This window comes from Neoarius graeffei, chromosome 1, assembly GCF_027579695.1.
Source record: "Neoarius graeffei isolate fNeoGra1 chromosome 1, fNeoGra1.pri, whole genome shotgun sequence".
In the NCBI taxonomy this organism is placed as follows: Eukaryota; Metazoa; Chordata; class Actinopteri; order Siluriformes; family Ariidae; genus Neoarius; species Neoarius graeffei.
The window spans coordinates 98171254-98192923 of NC_083569.1; the positions used below are offsets into that span (position 1 = coordinate 98171254).

The 21670-nt window shown below is 43.0% G+C and overlaps 1 protein-coding gene across 3 annotated transcripts in view; it reads right to left on the bottom strand.

Moving 5' to 3' along the window:
- The window catches only part of LOC132875318 (adhesion G protein-coupled receptor L2-like), a 407634-nt gene that overhangs the window by 18345 nt on the left and 367619 nt on the right, over window positions 1-21670 (bottom strand). For 2 of the 3 annotated variants that reach the window (XM_060912616.1, XM_060912464.1), the window contains one exon: window positions 1870-1978. The exons of the other annotated variant lie outside the window; for it this stretch is intronic. In XM_060912616.1, coding sequence (XP_060768599.1) covers window positions 1929-1978 — 50 coding nt within the window. In that variant the 3' untranslated portion in view covers window positions 1870-1928. Of the gene's footprint in view, window positions 1-1869; window positions 1979-21670 lie in introns of those variants that run through there. 3 annotated transcript variants of the gene reach the window in all.

Consider the following 21670-nt stretch of genomic DNA (forward strand, 5'->3'; position numbering starts at 1 on the left):
AGATGCTTTTCTGCTCACCATGGTTGTAAAGAGTGATTATATGAGTTACTATATGGGTCCTTCCTGGCAAAAAAGCTCGAACCAATCTGGCTATTCTCCTCTGACCTCTCTTATCAACAAGGCATTTGTTTCCATCCATAGAACTGTCCCTCACTCAATGTTATGCTTTTTTGTTTGTTTTTTGCACCGTTCTGTGTATACAGACTGTGTGTGTGAAAACCCCAGGAGATCAGCAGTTTCTGAAATACTCAAACCAACTCAAACCATCTGGCTCAAACCAACACCCATGCCACAGGTTTGAAATGAATATTAACTGAAGCTCTTGTGTCCACTCTACAACTCCTTCTGAATTCAGTATCAGTCCAGGAACTCCGCAACCTCCTCAAGATCCACTGGCAGGACAAAGTACCAGACACTGAGGTCCTGAGTAGAGCAGGCATGACCAGCGTCACCACCATCATGCGCAAGGCACAAGTCAGATGGGCAGGTCATGTCACTTGTATGCCAGACAACTGCATCCCCAAACAACTCCTCTACGGAGAACTCTGCCATGGCAAGCGCTCTGTTGGTGGCCAGAGAGAGCTCCTCAAGGAGAATTTGAAAGTCTCCCTGAAAGACTTCTCAACTGACAATGAGTCCTGGGAGTCTCTGGCAGCAGACCGACCAGCCTGGTGTAGTTTCATTTGGCAAGGAGCCAAAACAGCAGAAGAGCAACGTACTTCCATGGCCGTTGAGAAGCAGCAACTTCGCAAGGCAAGAGCATGCAGCACCTCCTATGCTCCACCCACCCACCGGTGCCCTACCTGTGGGCCTATGGGAGAGGGTTCTTCACCCGGTTTGGTCTTATCAGCCATATTCGGGTCCACACCAGATCGACTTCAACCTAACCAGTAGACATGGTCATCTTCGGAAAAGGAAGAACAACCCGATATCAGTAGAAATTGTAATGCTTTAGAATAAGCAATCTTAGTATCTTAACCTTCTGACTAATCAGATTAATTTTAAAAAATCATGAAAATGTATCCAACAGGTTTCAGAGTGCTGTGTGTGAGCAGAGCATGTTTTCTCCTCAAAGTCCAGATTTGTTTGGAAGACTTTTGTAATATTCAGCTACTCTGATTAAAACCACAGGATCACTTTGTGAAGTTTGATGGTTGAGGAGAAATTGGAGGAATAGAATGGAAAGATGGCTTTGAGGAAAATGACTGAAGCTTCATCTGCTCTTGCGTGTAGAATTCCCCCATGCCGTACCCAAGTGAGACAGCGCGGGAGGACCACAGACTGTTTTATTGTGCACTGAGTCATCGCCAGCGTTCTCCATCCATCGTACATTTCCTCATTTTCTCACACAGGCAGATAGCAGTCATTTCTGCTCCAGTTCTTGCCGTATTACTCCCTGTCCCTTTTATTTATTACATACTTATTTGTTTGCTGAATGCCATATATTGTTTAATGCAAAGCTGTAAGGCTTAAAAAAATTTGCATCTCTGTGATCTCGATCGAAGATGGGTGGGGGGAGGTTGAGGAATCGGGTTTGATGTTGTTTGAAGATGGACATAAAATAATGAGGGGAGGAAAAGAAAACGCAGCACAACACACCAGCGTGGAGATCAAAGACAGATTGCACTTCTTCAAACTGAACTGATCTTATGAGAGTTAATTTGGGATCGCAGCAGTCAATCATTTCAGCTCTCAAGACGGCGAGAGTTGCAGATTGACTGTCCGGGAAATACACTCGGGACACATTGTGTGTGGGATTATTTATTTACTGACTTACTTCCATACTTTCTTACTTACTTTATTCTGGGAAACAATGGATTTTCTACAGAAATGCACAACCGAGTGCCAGCATATTGTTTCTGGGAAAAGCAGGCGTGTTAGAATAGGATAATAATGTTTATCAGTGGGAGGGATGGAAATGCCTTTGTTTAGTCCCTCATCAGTGTTTCAGTCCTCTGGTGTGTTTTTGTGGCAAGATCTGGTAAAAAAAAAAAAAAAAAAATTAATAATAATAATAATAATAATAATAAAGCTATAATGCTCACTATTTTTTCTCCCCAATTTTGACTTTGAAGTTCACTATATTTGGCCCTCATTTACTGTAGGTTCTAAAAACAGCGACAAAGAAAGAAAGAAAGAAAGAAAGAAAGAAAGAAAGAAAGAAAGAAAGAAAGAAAGAAAGAAAGAAAGAAAGAAAGAAAGAAAGAAAGAAGCAAACCCAAATAAAAAACACAAACACCAAAACAAGAACCAACCAAACAAGCTGAGACAAACAAACCAAAATAATAATAATAATAATAATAATAATGATGATGATTATGAGGATAAAGCTGTAATGCTCATTATTTTTTCTCCCCAATTTTGACTTTGAACTTCACTATATTTGACCCTCATGTACTGTAGGTCCTAAAAACAGCGACAAAGAAAGAAAGAAAGAAAGAAAGAAAGAAAGAAAGAAAGAAAGAAAGAAAGAAAGAAAGACAAACCAAATAATAATAATAATAATAATAATAATAATAACTATAAAAGCACTCGGAGAGCGCAGACCTCCGCCAAGAATCCTTTAAAATAATCCGGGATCCAGAAGGTGATCCGGCTCACCGCCAAAATGTAATGGATTGTTACTTGTGCCCAGTCACACCTCTGGAAAAAAATTCAGAGCAATCCGTTCATTACTTTTTCCGTAATGTTGCTAACAGACAAACAAACCAACAAACAAACAAACCAACGCTACCAAAAACATAACCTCCTTGGCGGAGGTAATAATAATAATAATAATAATAATAATAATAATAATAATAATAATAATAAAGGATAAAGCTGTAATGCTCACTATTTTTCCCCCAATTTTTACTTTGAAAAAAAGAAAGACAGAAATCAAAGAAATAGAAAGAAAGAAAGAAAGAAAGAAAGAAAGAAAGAAAGAAAGAAAGAAACCAAAATAAAAAACACAAACACCAAAACAAGAACCAACCATACAAGCTGAGACAAACAAACAAAAACATTTATAATAATAATAATAATAATAATAATAATAAAGCTATAATGCTCACTATTTTTTCTCCCCAATTTTGACTTTGAACTTCACTATATTTGGCCCTCGTGTACTGTAGGTCCTAAAAACAGCGACAAAGAAAGAAAGAAACCAAAATAAAAAACACAAACCAAATAATAATAATAATAATAATAATAATAATAATAATAATAAAGGATAAAGCTGTAATGCTCACTATTTCCCCCCAATTTTTACTTTGAAAAAAGAAAGACAGAAATCAAAGAAATATGAAGAAAGAAAGAAAGAAAGAAAGAAAGAAAGAAAGAAAGAAAGAAAGAAGCTAAGACAAACCAAATATAATAATAATAATAATAATAATAATAATAATAAAGCTGGAGTGTTCACTATTTTTTCTCCCCAATTTTGAGTTTGAAGTTCACTATACTTGGCCCTCGTTTAGCTCTTAAAACAACAAGAAAGAAAGAAAGAAAGAAAGAAAGAAAGAAAGAAAGAAAGAAAGAAAGAAAGAAAGAAAGAAAGAAACACAAATACCAAAACAACAACCAACCAAAGAAGCCGAGACAAACCAAATAAAATAATATAAACGTTTTATTTAAAGAGGTACTGCACACTTAAATGTGTTTTTGAGCTGTAAACTAATTGAGATAGCTGTACTGCGATGAAACACATTGACGCTCTTCTTAATATTGACAAAAAAAATTACCATTTTTATAAAAATCAGCATTTTATTAGTTGAAAATGGCTCAAAACGAGATCTAATGGATTCAATCATCCTGAACCTTTTTGATCCTGATCATCCTGATCTCGTTTTGAGCCATTTTCAACTAATAAAATGCTGATTTTTTTTTATAAAAATGGTAATTTTTTTTTTTTTTAAATTACCATTTTTATAAAAATCAGCATTTTATTAGTTGAAAATGGCTCAAAACGAGATCTAATGGATTCAATCATCCTGAACCTTTCAAGGCCGATGCTGACGTAGAGTTGACCGTTCGGTATGTCTCTACATCATGAAGTATTTATTAAAATCAGAGGTGGACGGTGGGGCCCGGCCGGGCTCAGCCCGAAGAGCTGACGTGGGCCCGACCTCCTGTGGGTTCACCACCCACAGAGGTAGCAGTAGGGGACTGGTGCAATGTGGATTGGGTGGCAGTCGAAGGCAGGGGCCTCGACGACCTGATCCCCGGACACAGCGGCTGGCTGTTGGGACATGGAATGTCACTTCGCTGGGGGGGAAAGAGCCTGAGCTTGTGCGGGAGGTTGAGAGGTACCGGCTAGAGATAGTCGGGCTCACCTCCACGCACAGCTTGGGCTCTGGAACCCAGCTCCTCGAGAGGGGCTGGACTCTCCACTTCTCTGGAGTCGCCCGTGGTGAGCGGCGGCGGGCTGGTGTGGGCTTGCTTATAGCTCCCCAGCTCAGCCGCCATGTGTTGGAGTTTACCCCAGTGAACGAGAGGGTCGCCTCGCTGCGCCTTCGGATTGGGGAGAGGGCTCTTGCTGTTGTTTGTGCCTATGGCCCAAATAGCAGTATAGAGTATCCGGCCTTCTTGGAGTCCCTGGGAGAGGTACTGAGGAGTGCTCAGACTGGGGACTCCATTGTGTTACTGGGGGACTTCAATGCTCACGTTGGAGATGACAGTGACACCTGGAGGGGCGTGGTTGGGAGGAACGGCCTCCCCGATCTGAACCCGAGTGGTGTTTTGTTATTGGACTTCTGTGCTAGTCACGGTTTGTCCATAACGAACACCATGTTCGAGCATAGGGGTGTCCATAAGTGCACGTGGCACCAGGACACCTTAGGTCGGAGGTCAATGATAGACTTTGTAGTCGTTTCATCTGATCTCCGGCCCTATGTCTTGGACACTCGGGTGAAGAGAGGGGCTGAGCTGTCAACTGATCACCACCTGGTGGTGAGTTGGATCCGCTGGCGGAGGAGGAAGCTGGACAGACCTGGCAGGCCCAAACGTATGGTGAGGGTCTGCTGGGAACGTCTGGCTGAGCACTCTGTCGGGGAGGTCTTTAACTCCCACCTCCGGGAGAGCTTTTCCCAGCTTCCGAGGGAGGCGGGGGACATTGAGTCTGAGTGGACCATGTTCTCTACCTCCATTGTGGACGCAGCTGTTCAGAGCTGTGGCCGCAAGGTCTCCGGTGCCTGTCGTGGCGGCAATCCCCGAACCCGGTGGTGGACACCAGAAGTAAGGGATGCCGTCAAGCTGAAGAAGGAGTCCTATCGGGCCATGTTAACCTCCGGGACTCCCGAGGCAGCTGACGGGTATCGGCAGGCCAGGCGTGCTGCAGCTCGGGCAGTTGCGGAGGCAAAAACTCGGAACTGGGAGGAGTTTGGGGAGGCCATGGAGAAGGACTATCGGTCGGCCTCGAAGAAATTCTGGCAAACCGTCCGGCGCCTCAGGAGGGGGAAGCAGTACTCTGCCAACACTGTTTACAGTGCGGGTGGGGAGCTGTTGACCTCGACTGGGGACATTGTCGGGCGGTGGAAGGAATACTTTGAGGATCTCCTCAATCCCACCGTCATGTCTTCCACTGAGGAGACTGAGGCTGATGACTCAGAGGTGGACTCATCCATTACCCAAGCCGAAGTCACTGAGGTGGTTTGCAAGCTCCTCGGTGGCAAGGCACCGGGGGTGGATGAGATCCGCCCTGAGTATCTCAAGTCTCTGGATGTTGTGGGGCTGTCTTGGTTGACACGCCTCTGCAACATCGCGTGGCGGTCAGGGACAGTGCCTCTGGAGTGGCAGACTGGGGTGGTGGTCCCTCTTTTTAAGAAAGGGGACCGGAGAGTGTGCCCCAATTATAGGGGAATCACACTTCTCAGCCTCCCAGGGAAGGTTTACTCCAGGGTACTGGAGAGGAGAATTCGACCAATAGTCGAACCTCGGATCCAGGAGGAACAATGCGGTTTTCGTCCTGGTCGCGGAACACTGGACCAGCTCTATACCCTTCATAGGGTGCTCGAGGGTTCATGGGAGTTTGCCCAACCAGTCCACATGTGCTTTGTGGATCTGGAGAAGGCATTCGACCGTGTTCCCCGTAGTATTCTGTGGGGGGTGCTTCGGGAGTATGGGGTTCGGGGCTCTTTGCTAAGGGTTGTCCGGTCCCTGTACGAACGGAGCAGGAGTCTGGTTCGCATTGCCGGCAGTAAGTCAGACCTGTTCCCAGTGCATGTTGGACTCCGGCAGGGCTGCCCTTTGTCACCGGTTCTGTTCATAATTTTTATGGACAGAATTTCTAGGCGCAGCCAGGGGCCAGAAGGAATCCTGTTTGGGAACCACAGGATTTCATCTCTGCTTTTTGCGGATGATGTTGTCCTGTTGGCTTCTTCAAACCAGGACCTTCAGCATGCACTGGGGCGGTTTGCAGTCGAGTGTGAAGCGGCTGGGATGAGAATCAGCACCTCCAAGTCCGAGGCCATGGTTCTCGACCGGAAAAGGGTGGCTTGCCCTCTCCAGGTTGGTGGAGAAGTTCTGCCTCAAGTGGAGGAGTTTAAGTATCTCGGGATCTTGTTCACGAGTGAGGGAAGGATGGAGCGTGAGATCGACAGGCGGATCGGTGCAGCCTCCGCAGTGATGCGGTCGCTTTACCGGTCCGTTGTGGTGAAGAAGGAGCTGAGCCAAAAGGCGAAGCTCTCAATTTACCGGTCGATCTACGTTCCGACTCTCACCTATGGTCATGAGCTTTGGGTAATGACCGAAAGGACAAGATCGCGGATACAAGCGGCCGAAATGAGTTTCCTTCGCAGGGTGGCTGGGCGCTCCCTTAGAGATAGGGTGAGAAGCACAGTCACTCGGGAGGAGCTCGGAGTAGAGCCGCTGCTGCTCCACATCGAGAGGAATCAGCTGAGGTGGCTCGGGCATCTTTTTCGGATGCCTCCTGGACGCCTCCCTGGGGAGGTGTTCCAGGCATGTCCCCCCGGGAGGAGGCCCCGGGGAAGACCCAGGACACGCTGGAGGGACTATGTCTCTCGGCTGGCCTGGGAACGCCTCGGTGTTCTTCCCGAGGAGCTGGCCGAGGTGTCTGGGGAAAGGGAAGTTTGGGCTTCCCTGCTTAGACTGCTGCCTCCGCGACCCGGTCCCGGATAAAGCGGAAGAAGACGACAGAGGTGGATGGCCCACCTCAACCGGCCCCCGCCCTTGAGTGGGGGTCTGTAAAGCTAGCCGCACACTACACCGATTTTCAGCGTACCGAGCCAACTGAAGTCGCGAGTCAGGCGTAAAGACTAGTTTTCGATGGTACTGACTCATCTCACAGCCGATTCGAAAAACTAATCGGGAGCCAGACTGATCGGCGAGAGTCGCTAGCAATAGCCAATCATATATTTCGCATATAACACGTGACATCATTAAACACAATTTCTAGCGCGAGAAATACGTGTTGGTAGCACCTACACTCTCAAAAGAGATGTGTTAAAAACAACACATATTTAACACATCAGCGTGTTTATATAAGGACAACACAGTTTGTGTTAATAAATGTGTTGAACTCTATAACACAGTAACTGTATTGAACTATTTAACACACTAGTGTGTTAAAACAACACAGTTTGTGTTTTATTTATTTCTCATCTCATTATCTCTAGCCGCTTTATCCTGTTCTACAGGGTCGCAGGCAAGCTGGAGCCTATCCCAGCTGACTACGGGCGAAAGGCGGGGTACACCCTGGACAAGTCGCCAGGTCATCACAGGGCTGACACATAGACACAGACAACCATTCACACTCACACCTACGGTCAATTTAGAGTCACCAGTTAACCTAACCTGCATGTCTTTGGACTGTGGGGGAAACCGGAGCACCCGGAGGAAACCCACGCGGACACGGGGAGAACATGCAAACTCCACACAGAAAGGCCCTCGCCGGCCCCGGGGCTCGAACCCAGGACCTTCTTGCTGTGAGGCAACAGCGCTAACCACTACACCACCGTGCCGCCCCGTTTTATTTATTTATTTAAATAAATAAATAAAACACAAACTGTGTTGTTTTAACACACTAGTGTGTTAAATAGTTCAACACAGTTACTGTGTTATAGAGTTCAACACATTTATTAACACAAACTGTGTTGTCCTTATATAAACACGCTGATGTGTTAAATATGTGTTGTTTTTAACACATCTCTTTTGAGAGTGTAATGCAGGTATATACTGTAATTCCATAGACTGAAGCTTTATCCATAGACACAGTGGGCTGGAAAGCCACTCTGCTCAAGTTGTGTGGCTGAATTCCAAATCGCTTTAACTCCCCTATATAAGTGCACTATTTAAGGTTGGAAATAATAGCTCATGCAGCCTAGATAGTGCGCTACATATTCCATGTTGTGTCATTTGTAATTCAGCCTGTAGCATCTTCAAGTGTTGGATTTAACAGTAACTATATCCAATAGCCAATCACAAAGCTATTAAGTTGTCACGTGATATTTAGCGGAATGTTTGTTATGATGCTTAGTTCGCATAATCTCGTTTGGTGTCGCTTCTCGTCAACAGTTGTGAGTGAGTCGGGGATATGTGCGTGCCCTGTCGGGAGTCGGCTCTGAAATGGGACGGTTCGGTACCGCGTGGATTGGCGTAGTGTGCGGCTAGCTTAAAACTGTGCTCACTTTCTAATGCTAATCAAGACTTATCACTCACAGGAGTTTATACTCCCTGCTCATCCACCCCACCCCACCACCACCATCTGGCCTCTTGCCTACTATTTAATGCTTTGCAAAATTGGGTGGAGTTAGACTCAAAGTTGGGGGTGAAGTAACATATTAATTTTAAAAAAAGAAATAGAAATGGCTTTTTTTCAGTTGCATGTTCACCCTGTTCATCCATGCAGGTTTCCTCTGTATTCTCAGATTTCTTTCCAAAAGCATCCCAGTAGGTTGATGGGGTGACTAAGGCTACATCCACACGACAATGGCAACGAGATTTTTTTTTTTAAATATCGCGTCCACATGGGCAACGGATCAGTAAAATATCAGGTACCTATTGCAACGCAACGCTTGCTGAAAACGATGCAATACACATGCCACACCTCTACGTGCGCTGTAAGACGGTCCCATCGGAGACACCAGAACAATAGAAGAAGTAGACGCATGCGCATAAACCCCTTCTTCTGTAGCATCAGCCACATAAAGTTTTGATTATTAATCAGTAGCGTAAAACGAAAGACGCGGAAAGAGGAATGAATGGGGGTAGATGGAAGCCAGTACGCCAACATTCTGATATCCTCCAGAATTCTTTAATGGTCCAGAATAAATTGAATGCTACACGTTGATGGATTACTTTGTTGTTCTACGCCCTTTTTGAGGAATGTATTGTCGGACTTAAACCAACATCTGAAGAGGTGAGATCGCTCCTTTTTTTTTTCCTATTTTTGCTGGCGGGATTGTTTTTGTTTTTGGAAAGCGCACGGGCGGTGCGTGGTTTGGTACTGCTTCCACAGTGTTTGGACTAAAGACTCTGCCCTAAGGGCTATTCTCTCACTCTCTCTCTCTCTCTCTCTCTCTCTCTCTCACTTTGCACCATTACACAATAAATATTCACAGTGAAAATATTTTGTAAGCGCATTTCATGAACCAAGTTATAGGATTTGTTGACAACTCGCATCGAGTTTGTTACACTTCTACCCGGCGTGAAGCACTGACAGTCATGTGGTTGTGACGTCATCGTAAACAAATCCGTTCTACTCATCCAGACGACTTCGCAACGGCGCCGTTGCCAGATTTTTTCACTCTGGAACCCGTTCTCAAAAGATTTCGTTTTGGGGCACCCAAAACGCCGGTGCCGTGTGGACGCCAGGCCAAAACAATAAACAATTTTATCAGATTCACCTGAATCTGTTGCCGTGTGGACAGGGCCTATAAGTGTGTATGTGTTTCAACCAGTCTGTATTCCCGCATCACACCCAGTATTCCTAGCACAGATTCCAGTTCCACAACATCCTTTACCAGGATTCATCTTACTGAAGATGAATGAATGGATTAAACAAACAAACAAACAAACAAATAAATGAATAAATGTAACACCTAAAGCATCTCCTGTAATCATTACATCACGATTGGTTGGTTTAAATGGAATCAGTGATTAAATGCGAAATTGTTCAGTTTATTGTAACCTATTTTGTGTAGCTCAGCCATTGTAACAAAGCGGCTTTAGCTTTCTAGAACGCTACACCTGGATGCCTTAATGAGCAAGTCAAAGCAAAAGTGGCACGGAAAAACTCACTAATGCTAATCTCAGAAAAAAAGAAGCTTTTGGAGGAACCGAGCCCCAAGAAACAGTAACAATCCCCGAGTTTCAGACAATTATCAGTAGAAAATATCAACACAGAATAATAAACACATAAGCGTATATGGGAGCTTCAGAGCACCAAATAAACATTCCAGTGAAGGTTTGAATTTCCTGTCAGTGGAGCTGACGTGCAGCTAATTAAAATCATAACAGAGCAGGGATTTAAAGTCCAGGTGATGAGAGCAGGAGCACCACCTCAGGATCTTAAACCAGCATTGTCTCGGATAGCAGAAGTGTCTATACAGCCTGGTTAAAAGAAAAAAAAAAGCAGCAACAGATCATTAATCCTGTTTGGAGTGTGCGATACGTGACATATGGTGTATATGATAATCATGTTGCAAGCTGAGACTCCAGCATGGCCAGCTATAACAGCGAAACTAAAAGCAGAGCTACAGAAGGTTGCACTGGCATGGGGTCGTCCAAACACATCAGCACCCCCTCAGTCCATCTGAGCGAGAGCGATAAAGTGTTTTATTCCATTTTAATTTAATTATCATTGTTTTGGAACTCCCATTTAAAACAGAGCACACTCTAACCACAAGAGGTTTCATCATAAATCCTGGAAGAAATGTTCCCGTACAGGCATTTCATAGCAGCTGGGCATTGTTAAAAAAAAAAAAACACCCTCGAACCCTTACTAAAGACAAGACAGCTAGCAGCTTGTGATTGAACTCGGCATGGTGGATCGTAATAGCTGGTAATTTCACTGATGTTTAGAGTTTAAGAGGATGATAGCTGTAGTTTGAATTTACACTTCAATTAGGACTGTCAATAAAATAAGGCTAATAAGGTCATATTTGTTATGAGATCTATAACAGAAAGAAGCATACAGATGCAATTAGCTTAGCACATCTAGCCACTGGGATTTTTGCCCATTCCTCAAGGCAAAACTCCTTCGAGTTAGATGGGTTGCGTTGGTGTATAGCAATCTTCAAGTTATGCCACAGATTCTCAATTGGATTGAGGTCAGGGCTTTGACTAGGCCATTCCAAGACATTTAAATGTTTCCCTTTAAACCACTTGAGTGTAGCTTTAGCAGTATGTTTAGGGTCATTGTCCTGCTGGAACGTGAACCTTCGTCCCAGTCTCAAACCTCTGACCAACTCAAACAGGTTTTCCTCCAGAATTGCCCTGTATTTAATGTCATCCATTTTTCCTTCAGTCCTGACCAGCTTTCCTGTCCCTGCAGAAGAAAAACATCCCCACAGCATCATGCTGCCACCACCATGCTTCGCTGTAGGAATGGTCTTGGGTTTGCGCCACACATGGCATTTCCCATGATGGCCAAAAAGATCAATTTTAGTCTCATCTGACCAGAGAATCTTCTTCCATGTGTTTGGGGAGTCTGCCACATGCTGTTGGGCAAACTCCAAACGTGTTTTCTTCAGCAATGACACAGGATAAGTGGTTACGGATAATGGATGGATGGATTTATCTTTGGAGAATACCATCATTTTTGTTTTCTTCTTGTTGATGTTCAGCCCTCTTTCTTCACTTTCTTCTTTCAGAATCTTTAAAAACTGTTCTAAATCTTCTTCATTTTTGGAGAGGAGAACTGTGTCATTGGCATATCTGATGTTCTGGACATATGCCATTGATGGTGAAGAGTATCTGGTCTGTTCTTTGTTTTACTTTCCTCATAATTTCTTCAGCATAAAGGGAGAATAAATCTGGTGATATTACACATCTTTGTCTCACACCTCCTTTGATTTGTGTCCATTCACTGAGTTCTCCATTGATTGATATTGCAGCCACTTGTTCCCAGTATAGGATTTTCAAAATTCTGACATCTCTTCCATCAACTCCCAGTTGTTCAATCCATCCATCCATCCATTATCCATAACCACTTATCCTGTGCTGGGTCGCGGGCAAGATGGAGCCTATCCCAGCTGACTATGAGTGAGAGGCAGGGTACATCCTGGACAAGTCGCCAGGTCATCACAGGGCTGACACATAGAGACAAAAATCCATCCATCCATCCATCCATCCATCCATCCATCCATTATCCATATCCGTTTATCCTGTGCAGGGTCGCAGACAAGCTGAAGCCTATGTCAGCTGACTATGGGTGAAAGGCGGGGTACACCCTGGACAAGTCATCAGGTCATCACAGGGCTGACACATAGAGACAGACAACCATTCACACTCACATTCACACCTACAGTCAATTTAGAGACACCAATTAACCTAACCTGGCATGTCTTTGGACTGTGGGGGAAACCGGAGCACCCAGAGGAAACCCACACAGACATGGGGAGAACACGCAAACTCCACACAGAAAGGCCCCCATCAGCCACTGGGCTCGAACCCGGACTTTCTTGCTGTGAGGTGACAGTGCTAACCACAACACCATGGGAAAAGTTACAATCTCAAAGTGTGACTTTCTTTCACTGTGGCATGGGTGTTACGTGCACTGTGGAATGGTGTGAAAAACAAAAAACATAACATTGAGTGAGCGACAGTTCTGTGGGTGGAAACAAACGTCTTGTTGATAAGAGAGGTCAGAGGAAAATGGACAGATTGGCTCAATCTTTTTTGCCAGGAAGAATATAGGACAGCAACTCATAGCAACTCTTTGCAACCGTGGTGAGCAGAAAAGCATCTCCGCATGCAGCAGAAGAAGACCACATTGAGTTCCACTCCTGCAGCCAAGAACAGGGATCTTAGAACCAAGAACAAGTTGCTATTAAAGTGGCCAGTGAGTGTATATTTTGGAAGATTTTTAAAAATTATTTCAGACACCATATTTTATCCTTTTTGACTCACGGTATTCCTACATATGGACAATCTGTTTAATTTTTAATGTAATTTTTAGAAATAGTGAACATTGATATGAGATGCAATTTTATGAATCTGGATTTGTTTCAAACCGGGGTGGCATGGTGGTGTAGTGGTTAGCACTGTCGCCTCAAAGCAGGAAGGTCCGGGTTCGAGCCCAGCGGCCGGCGAGGGCCTTTCTGTGCGGAGTTTGCATGTTCTCCAGTGTCCGCGTGGTGCTCCTTAGGGAGCTCCGGTTTCCCCCACAGTCCAAAGACATGCAGGTTAGGTTAACTGGAGACTCTAAATTGACAGTAGGTGTGAATGTGAGTGTGAATGGTTGTTTGTCTATGTGTCAGCCCTGTGATGACCTGGCGACTTGTCCAGGGTGTACCCCGCCTTTCGCCCGTAGTCAGCTGGGATAGGCTCCAGCTTGCCTGCGACCCTGTAGAACAGGATAAAGCGGCTAGAGATAATGAGATGAGATGGGTTAAAATGTCCAATTAATAGTTTATCAGTAGAAACTGACAGGAGCTCTTCGGGTTCCTGAAGTTATTGCTGAGAATTTTTTATTTGATGGGAAATCTGTCATGTTAAGAAGAATTGATAGAGCCCATATATTTCAGAGGAGTTAATCTGAGACCGAAGTTCTGAATAAAGCCTTGGGCTCAGGTAAATATACAGTAGTTAGTGTAGTATTTCTCCCTTCAGCCATTTTGTAAAGCGCTTTCTACATAGGCATAGCCCATGGGGGTAAAACTTACAGACCGCCAAATATATTAATCGACATTTCTGTAATTCAAATAGCATTAATTCCCTGTTCTCTAGTAACAATTTCATTCACAATGACAGGTTCAGGCAAGAGTGATCATCTCATCTCATTATCTCTAGCCGCTTTATCCTGTTCTACAGGGTCGCAGGCAAGCTGGAGCCTATCCCAGCTGTCTACGGGCGAAAGGCAGGGGACACCCTGGACAAGTCGCCAGGTCATCACAGGGCAAGAGTGATCATATATTAAAGAAATGAAAGTCCTGCTTTTACTGTATATTATAGGTGCTGTTATAACAAATGTGATCATTTCTTTGATAAAACGTTCAATATTTATTGAAACAATGCCATTTTTGTGACTGGAGGAACACACAGTCTCAATACAGAAGCTTCTAAATGGTACTTTAACGAGTTTGTCTTCCGCCTGGTCCGGGCTGTGCTCTATTTTTTCAATGCCTACTTATTCTACCCAGATGACTACCTACAAAACGAGCAGACTTGCAAGCAGCACCCTGCTGTGAGCGAAAGACTTGACAGCTCATCACTCATGCCAAAAAACAGACAGACGTGTCAGAATACTGTAATAATATTTGGCCGTTAAAGCCACAGCGAAGCATATGTCATTCTGACATGTCGATGGCTCAAACTTTCTCCATTTGTCGAGGTCGTCCTTTTTTTTTTTTACCACTGATCTGAGGACAAGTTTTCCAGCTTCTCCTAAAGCTGTTAAAATTATACCACAGAGAGCGGGGAGCCCGTTCTGCACTAATGTAATGACTGTCAGTTAGAGGAGGCTGCAGTTCAGCTCATCTCCTTCGTTCATTACACCAGTTGACCAGAATACCCAAAATCACTCCTGTGTGTTGAAGCATCCCTCGGGAATGTGACAAAATAAGAGTAAGAATGCTTTCAAGCTTTCTATACAACCCCAATTCCAAAAAAGTTGGGACGCTGTGTAAACTGTAAATAAAATCAGAATGCGATAATTTGCAAATCACGGCAACTCGATATTTCATAGAAAATAGTACAACATATCAAATGTTAGGGCGGCACAGTGGTGTAGTGGTTAGCGCTGTTGCCTCACAGCAAGAAGGTCCTGGGTTCGAGCCCCGGGGCCGGCGAGGGCCTTTCTGTGTGGAGTTTGCATGTTCTCCCCGTGTCCGTGTGGGTTTCCTCCGGGTGCTCCGGTTTCCCCCACAGTCCAAAGACATGCAGGTTAGGTTAACTGGTGACTCTAAATTGACCGTAGGTGTGAATGTGAGTGTGAATGGTTGTCTGTGTCTATGTGTCAGCCCTGTGATGACCTGGCAACTTGTCCAGGGTGTACCCCGCCTTTCGCCCGTAGTCAGCTGGGATAGGCTCCAGCTTGCCTGCGACCCTGTAGAAGGATAAAGCGGCTAGAGATAATGAGAATGAGATATCAAATGTTGAAACTGAGAAATTTTATTGTTTTTGTTTTTTTTTAATTTGATGTCAGCAACACGGTTCAAAAAAGTTGGGACAGGGGCATGTTTACCGTTACATTGCATCACCTCTACTTTTAACGACACTCTTAAAGGACATGGGACATGGATTTTTTTCTGGGTATAATTATGTATAAAGGACATAAGAAATGCCATCTAAATCACTGCAGGGCGTCAAAAATGTGAAAATCATCACATTATTAAACTTTTTTATACATCAGCATAAAACAAGGATTCGTTAATTAGCTAGGTGGTCACGTGACCCGTGACGTCACAAAAACTTTCCAAGGAGCCAGCGCTTGGGAATCTAATGTAAACAGGTTACCGAAATGGACACCATCGACAGTGACATTCCCGATGTTTCACAGAGATGTGAAGTTAGACCCTATCAATTCGAACCGATAGCTGGAAATTCACATGAACATGGATCTTGTCTTTACTCTGACGGGTCAGCTGATTCTGAGAGTGAGAGTTCATTCAATCCCCATGAAACTGAAAGCGGTCGGCTGGATAACACTTCCTGGTAAGTTAAAAACAATTCTGCTCAAAGGCTAATGATCTGTTGAAAGAAGTGTTATTTTTGTATCATACATTGAAAGTTCATCATAGATCTAGCTAAAGTCCGTTGCAAGCTAGTTTTTTTTGCTGATATCATGATGTCACCAGTTTTCGTGCATCACGTGTTCTCGAGCTATTGCGTTATTTTCGGAATTTCCGCGAGATTATGACGCGTTTTGACATTAGGGAAGCCCTTTTGTTTTCGTCAGTGGATGAGCTATTTTCTTGCCGAAAATCGCGAAAATGCTACGTATAAATAAGTAAAAGCCTTCTGAATCTGATTCTAGCTTAATTCTTTTTACATGGTACAAATAAATTTAAATTAAAGCCTTCAAGTGAGGCCTGTTGTCACGGACGCTGGCTAAAATGTCATTCGTGATCACCTGCTAAAAATAGAACTGAAAGTAAACCGGAAGTGCACTTGATATATTCTGCTACGGTGCCTCTTTGGGACATGCATGTTAAATGTTTATTGATATTTTCATGAAAAATTTCAGTGTATAAAGGTGTGACATGTTTCCTTACTAGAGGTTTTTCTATCTCCATAGCTCTTGAACTCGAGTCGTCCTGCCCAGTTAAGATCTTGGCACCATGATGACATGGTCCGAGCTTACCAAAGAGTAAAAGAAGATGGCATCAGCATTTATAAAGCTGCCAGAATGCAGAGGACAATACCGTTGGTTTTTTTTGGCATGTTCTGCATGGGACACCATACGGAATTCCGTGCCCATTTCAGCTGATGTCATATAGCTCAAGAACACGTGACGCGGAATTTCCCACATGCATTTTGAGCAAGGCTTTAGAAGTTTGTTTTTTTACTAGAAAACGTTTTTTCTGGTGAGTTTTTTATGTCATTTATTTCAGAAAAATGTATTAGTGCTAAAATTAACCAACAAAGACTTCATTCAAATGCATATTTGATGCAAGAACTATCAAAAGCAGCTTAGATTAACGAGAACCGGTGACGCCATGGTATTTTTCGATATTGATTGAGATACAATGCTTCCAGAGTCTGAGATGAAAACATTCAAAATGGCGAAACGCCATCACACAGCCAACAACACTACGCCATTTGGCGAAAGAGATGAAAATTAAGAAAAGTTAAACAAACTTACCAACATAATTTAACATTTATTTAAATGTCCATTAATGTTACAGGATTTCTTGACTGTCTCTACAGTTGTAGGAATGTTAGGCCCTGTATATTATGGCGCTATCACTGCCTCCATGAACCCGGCTATACGGCCTCTTAAATTTGGCTTGGCAATTAAGATCACGCAGTACCTGAGTATTAATGTTGAAAGAATCCTCTGTGAAATAGTCCAAACACAGTTTGTGGGAAACAGTAGGTGCAAAGTTTTTTCTACGGCAGTAGTGAGCCCACACTTTCCTCAGCTTCGGGTCCTTGGGGAATGCAAAAAAACTTACTCCAGGGCATTTCCCATTGGAATTATTGCAACCATAAGCAGCACAATACACCATGATGTTCAATGTACGTTAAAGACTATAAAAACAATTTTCTTGTCATCCACTTATCCATTCATCTACCCGCTTGTGCTGTGCCCGAAAGTTTTTGTTACGTATGATCACGTGACAGCGGCTGTTCCGGTTGTAAAATTTGCATATCGGAGCTCGAGCAGAAATGCCATATAATCATCATGAATATAACGATTTTGCTGAATTTCATAGATGATTTTGTATTTGTTGATGCAATTAATTCATATTTTTAATGGAAAGAAACTGATATAGCGTGCTTTTATGTTTCATGTCCCATGTCCTTTAATGTTTGGGAACGGAATAGATGCCAATTGCTGTCGTTTTGAAAGAGAAATGTTGTTCCTAATCTCAACACTGTAACGAGTGTCACCAGGCAAAACAAACCTCTCCCAGCAGCACTTATTTGATACCTATATGTTGATACTGGTAATATTTCTTAATCATCAGCTGTCAGGTTATAGTCCTATGAAAATCCATGACCTTGAGTTTGACATTTCAGAGTCATTCAAGGTTAAAGATCATGGTGCCAAATTAAAGCCCGTATGGCACTTCCTATAAGTTGATCTGTCTACCATCAACTGTTTTCAAGTTACAGCCCTCTGAAAATCCATGACCTTGAGTTTGACCTTTCAGGGTCACTCAAGGTCAAAGATCATGGTGCTAAATGAAAGGCCATATGGGAGGTCCTAATAATAGTAATGATCATAATAGTAAACATCTGTCTACCATCAACTGTTTTTGAGTTATAACAGAAAATATGTTATTTTGACCAGAAGGTTGACCTTTCCGGTGACCTTGACCTTCACCTTGATCCAATTACCCCCAAAATTTACTCAGGTAATCTACAGACCATTATCCACCTACTCTGAAAATTTGAAGTCAATCGGTGCAACTGTCTAGACACTAGATTGTTCACAGACAGACACACAAACAAAAACAAATCGCACTGATTACAAAACCTCACCCTGCTGACTCCATCGCGGGCGAGATAAAAAGTCAACATCATCTAAACATTATCGGAACAGATAATGTTTACTTGATGTTGACTTTTTACAGTGTTGCGATGAGTTCATTTAACTCAATTCTTGAGTAAATTTTGCTCCAATATTTTTTCAGTGTTTTTTTCCCTTCACTGGTTATTATGCATTTCAGTTTCTGCATGTTTCATTCTTAGATCTACGGTCTATGTATTTGTATTTAATGGTCTGTTTAATGGTCACTAACACCTTTAGTGAGTCAATCCAGAAGTTACACACCAATGAGCAAATGCAGTCACGTCAGCCTACATTTAGACTCAACTGGTAGAACCCAAGATGATTAATTACCTCACCCGCTACGGAATAAGTGGAGCGAGGTATTGTTTTCGGTGGGGTTTCTTTGTTTATTTGTTTATTTGGTTTTTTTTAAATGATATCATGGGAAAATGGCTGGATCAATCTTCATGAAACTTTCAGGATAGATGGCCATTGGTCTCAAATAGAACCTCCAGCATTTTGAGGGTCATCTGGTCAAGGTCACCAAAAAGGTCAAAATCGTTTTTGTTGTAGCTACTGCCTCATATAGAGGTGCTAGCCACTATGTCATCATGCTGTAAGAATGTAAGAGTGTAATGATCGCACACTGCGCATGCAAATACACATGTTCTGATTAAAATGGCCAGTGAGTGTATAAAGTTCGGTTCACTATTTGAAATAAATGGACAAGAATAAAGAAATCACTTTCAGACCTACACTCTACTATGAGGGATGTTCTAGTAGTAGAGTGATAGTAATAGTAGTTATAGTAATAGTAGAGGGATATCCTAGTAGTAGAGGGATGTCCTAATAGTAGGGTGATATCCTAGTAGTAGAGTGATATCCTAGTAGTAGAGGGATATCCTAGTCATAGAGGGATATCCTAGTCATAGAGGGATATCGTAGTAGTAGAGGGATATCCTAGTAGTAGAGTGATATACAAATAATAGAGTGATATCCTAGTAGCAAAGGGATATCCTAGTCATAGAGTGATATCCTAGTAGTAGAGGGATATCCTTGTAGTAGAGTTTTTTATATATATATATATATATATATATATATATATATATATATATATATATATATATGGAGCGAGAGAGAGAGAGAGGGATACACTCAGAAAATCAAGTACATTATTGTACCTTTAGAGGTACAAGGGGGCGGCACAGTGGTGTAGTGGTTAGCACTGTCTCCTCACAGCAAGCCCAGTGACTGATGGGGGCCTTTCTGTGTGGGGTTTGCATGTTCTCCCTGTGTTTGTGTGGGTTCCTCTGGGTGCTCTGGTTTCCCCCCACAGTCCAAAGACATGCGGTTAACTGGTGGCTCTAAATTGTCCATGATCAAAAGCAGTGCAGCAGAGGGGTGGCTAACTGGCTGTCCTTACTTTGCCAAGAAACCCTAGGAAAGGGACCCAACCCAGAACACACTGGATGGGTGAAGAAGAAGAAGAAGAAGAAGAAGAAGAAGACTAAAGGTACTAACATAAAGACTTCGGGTTTTAGCCGCATATTTACATCAATTCTTGTATTTAACACTCTGAGGTCCTGGGCCTGTCAGACACTCTGTGGCAGTCTGATAAACCTTGACATATAAATATATCTGCACAAGACTTTTGAAGTCTGAATCTTGTAAACATAGGCGTTGGCTACATAAAAGTAAGAACAGCATTCAGAAATGTTATGTAGTTTCAATACTAATTGTAGAAACTTCAGACTACCTTTGTTTTCTCCAAAGTCAGTTGCCCTTTCAAATGAATATTGATGAGGTAGGTGTAATTCACCTGTAATCCCCCCCTCCCCCCGTCACTGTCAATAGTCCATTTGTCAAAGGCAAAGACCCTGGCCCTGGCCCCTGTACCTCCCTGCCCCCACACCTCTCTGCTTGGAAAGTTACTGCAAAGAAAAGAAGCCCTAAAAGCCAAAGCTACATTTCACAATCTTATGCATAGACTTATGCACAGACTATAATAAATCTAAAGTTAGCAATGAAGATAAACTATGACTATGCAGGGCATGTTGACTTGGGTAACTAATGCCTGTAAATCAGTAATCAGTAAATCAGTGAAACATAGTTTGGCAACAGAAAAATGTTTTCAAAACTTGACGAAAATAACACAGCACGTTTCGATCAACTAGTTCTTTCTCTTCAAAGAGCACCTCCTATCCGAACAACCCACTAACCATCTAACATGCACTCACTTCTTCTTACTCTATGATTTCCTACGTTTTACTGTAGCTTGATTGTTTTTCTCAATTGTAAGTCGCTTTGGATAAAAGCGTCTGCTAAATGTAATGTAATGTATTTCTTCCTATATGCCAACCGAAAAAGCATGACAACAACCACTAGTGAGACATCTTCTTTGCATTGGCCATTCCTCAAAGTTTCTCAGTTGGTATGGAAACAAGTGAATATGTGCACTTGTTTATAGATAGTTTGCACATGACGTCACAGAGTCGGGGATTCCCTAGTGGCGGCCATCTTGCGGGTCAAGCTTACCGTACGGGTGACTGAGCACACATTGTAACGCATGAGTACAGAGTCTTCAAAAGAACCCAAACAGGCTATTTAAAGCTAGCAATGGTGCACACCTGTTGTATTCACGGCTGTCGTAATAGGTCAAATGATGACGTCAAGCGGAGCTTTTATGGAATTCCCACTGTACAGGAGCACGAAGGCAAGCAAACAAACTCAGCATACAAAGGAGAAATCTATGGCTTGCAAGAATCAACCGCAAGGATTATCAGCCTTCCAAACACAGCAAAGTCTGCTCCGATCATTTTATAAGTGGTAAGTTGTTTAAATAAACAATCAATTGTGTTTAAGTTTGTTTTTGGAAACCAAAACATCGTGTAAACAATCTCTGGAGAATGCCTAACTGGAACCGCTGAGTGTACGTTTGCATTGTAATGTACACTTAATATCGCTCGTTTGTCACGTTTCTATTTGACACTTGTCACTTCACTCACGCAAGGGTCATTTTTGAAAAACATTTTAGGTCTATTCTGTATGATTTGATTTCTGTTTGGGATGCAAACAGCGCGCCTTTTGGCAGATGCCGCCTGAATCACGCAGATCCGATTTTTTTTTTCAGGGGGGGCGTTGGAGTGTCTGATTATAATTTCAAAGTAAATTCTGTATTAAAATTACTAAATAAGCAAATCTGTTACAGTCCATGAAACAGGAAGTATAAGGATGAGAAAAAAGCAGTTTAAATCGCAAAGCTGCGCACATTTGCGCAGCCTGAGCGGTGTGCAGGACTGCGCAAATGTGCGCAGCTTTGCAATTTAAACTGTTTTTTCTCATCGTTATACTTCC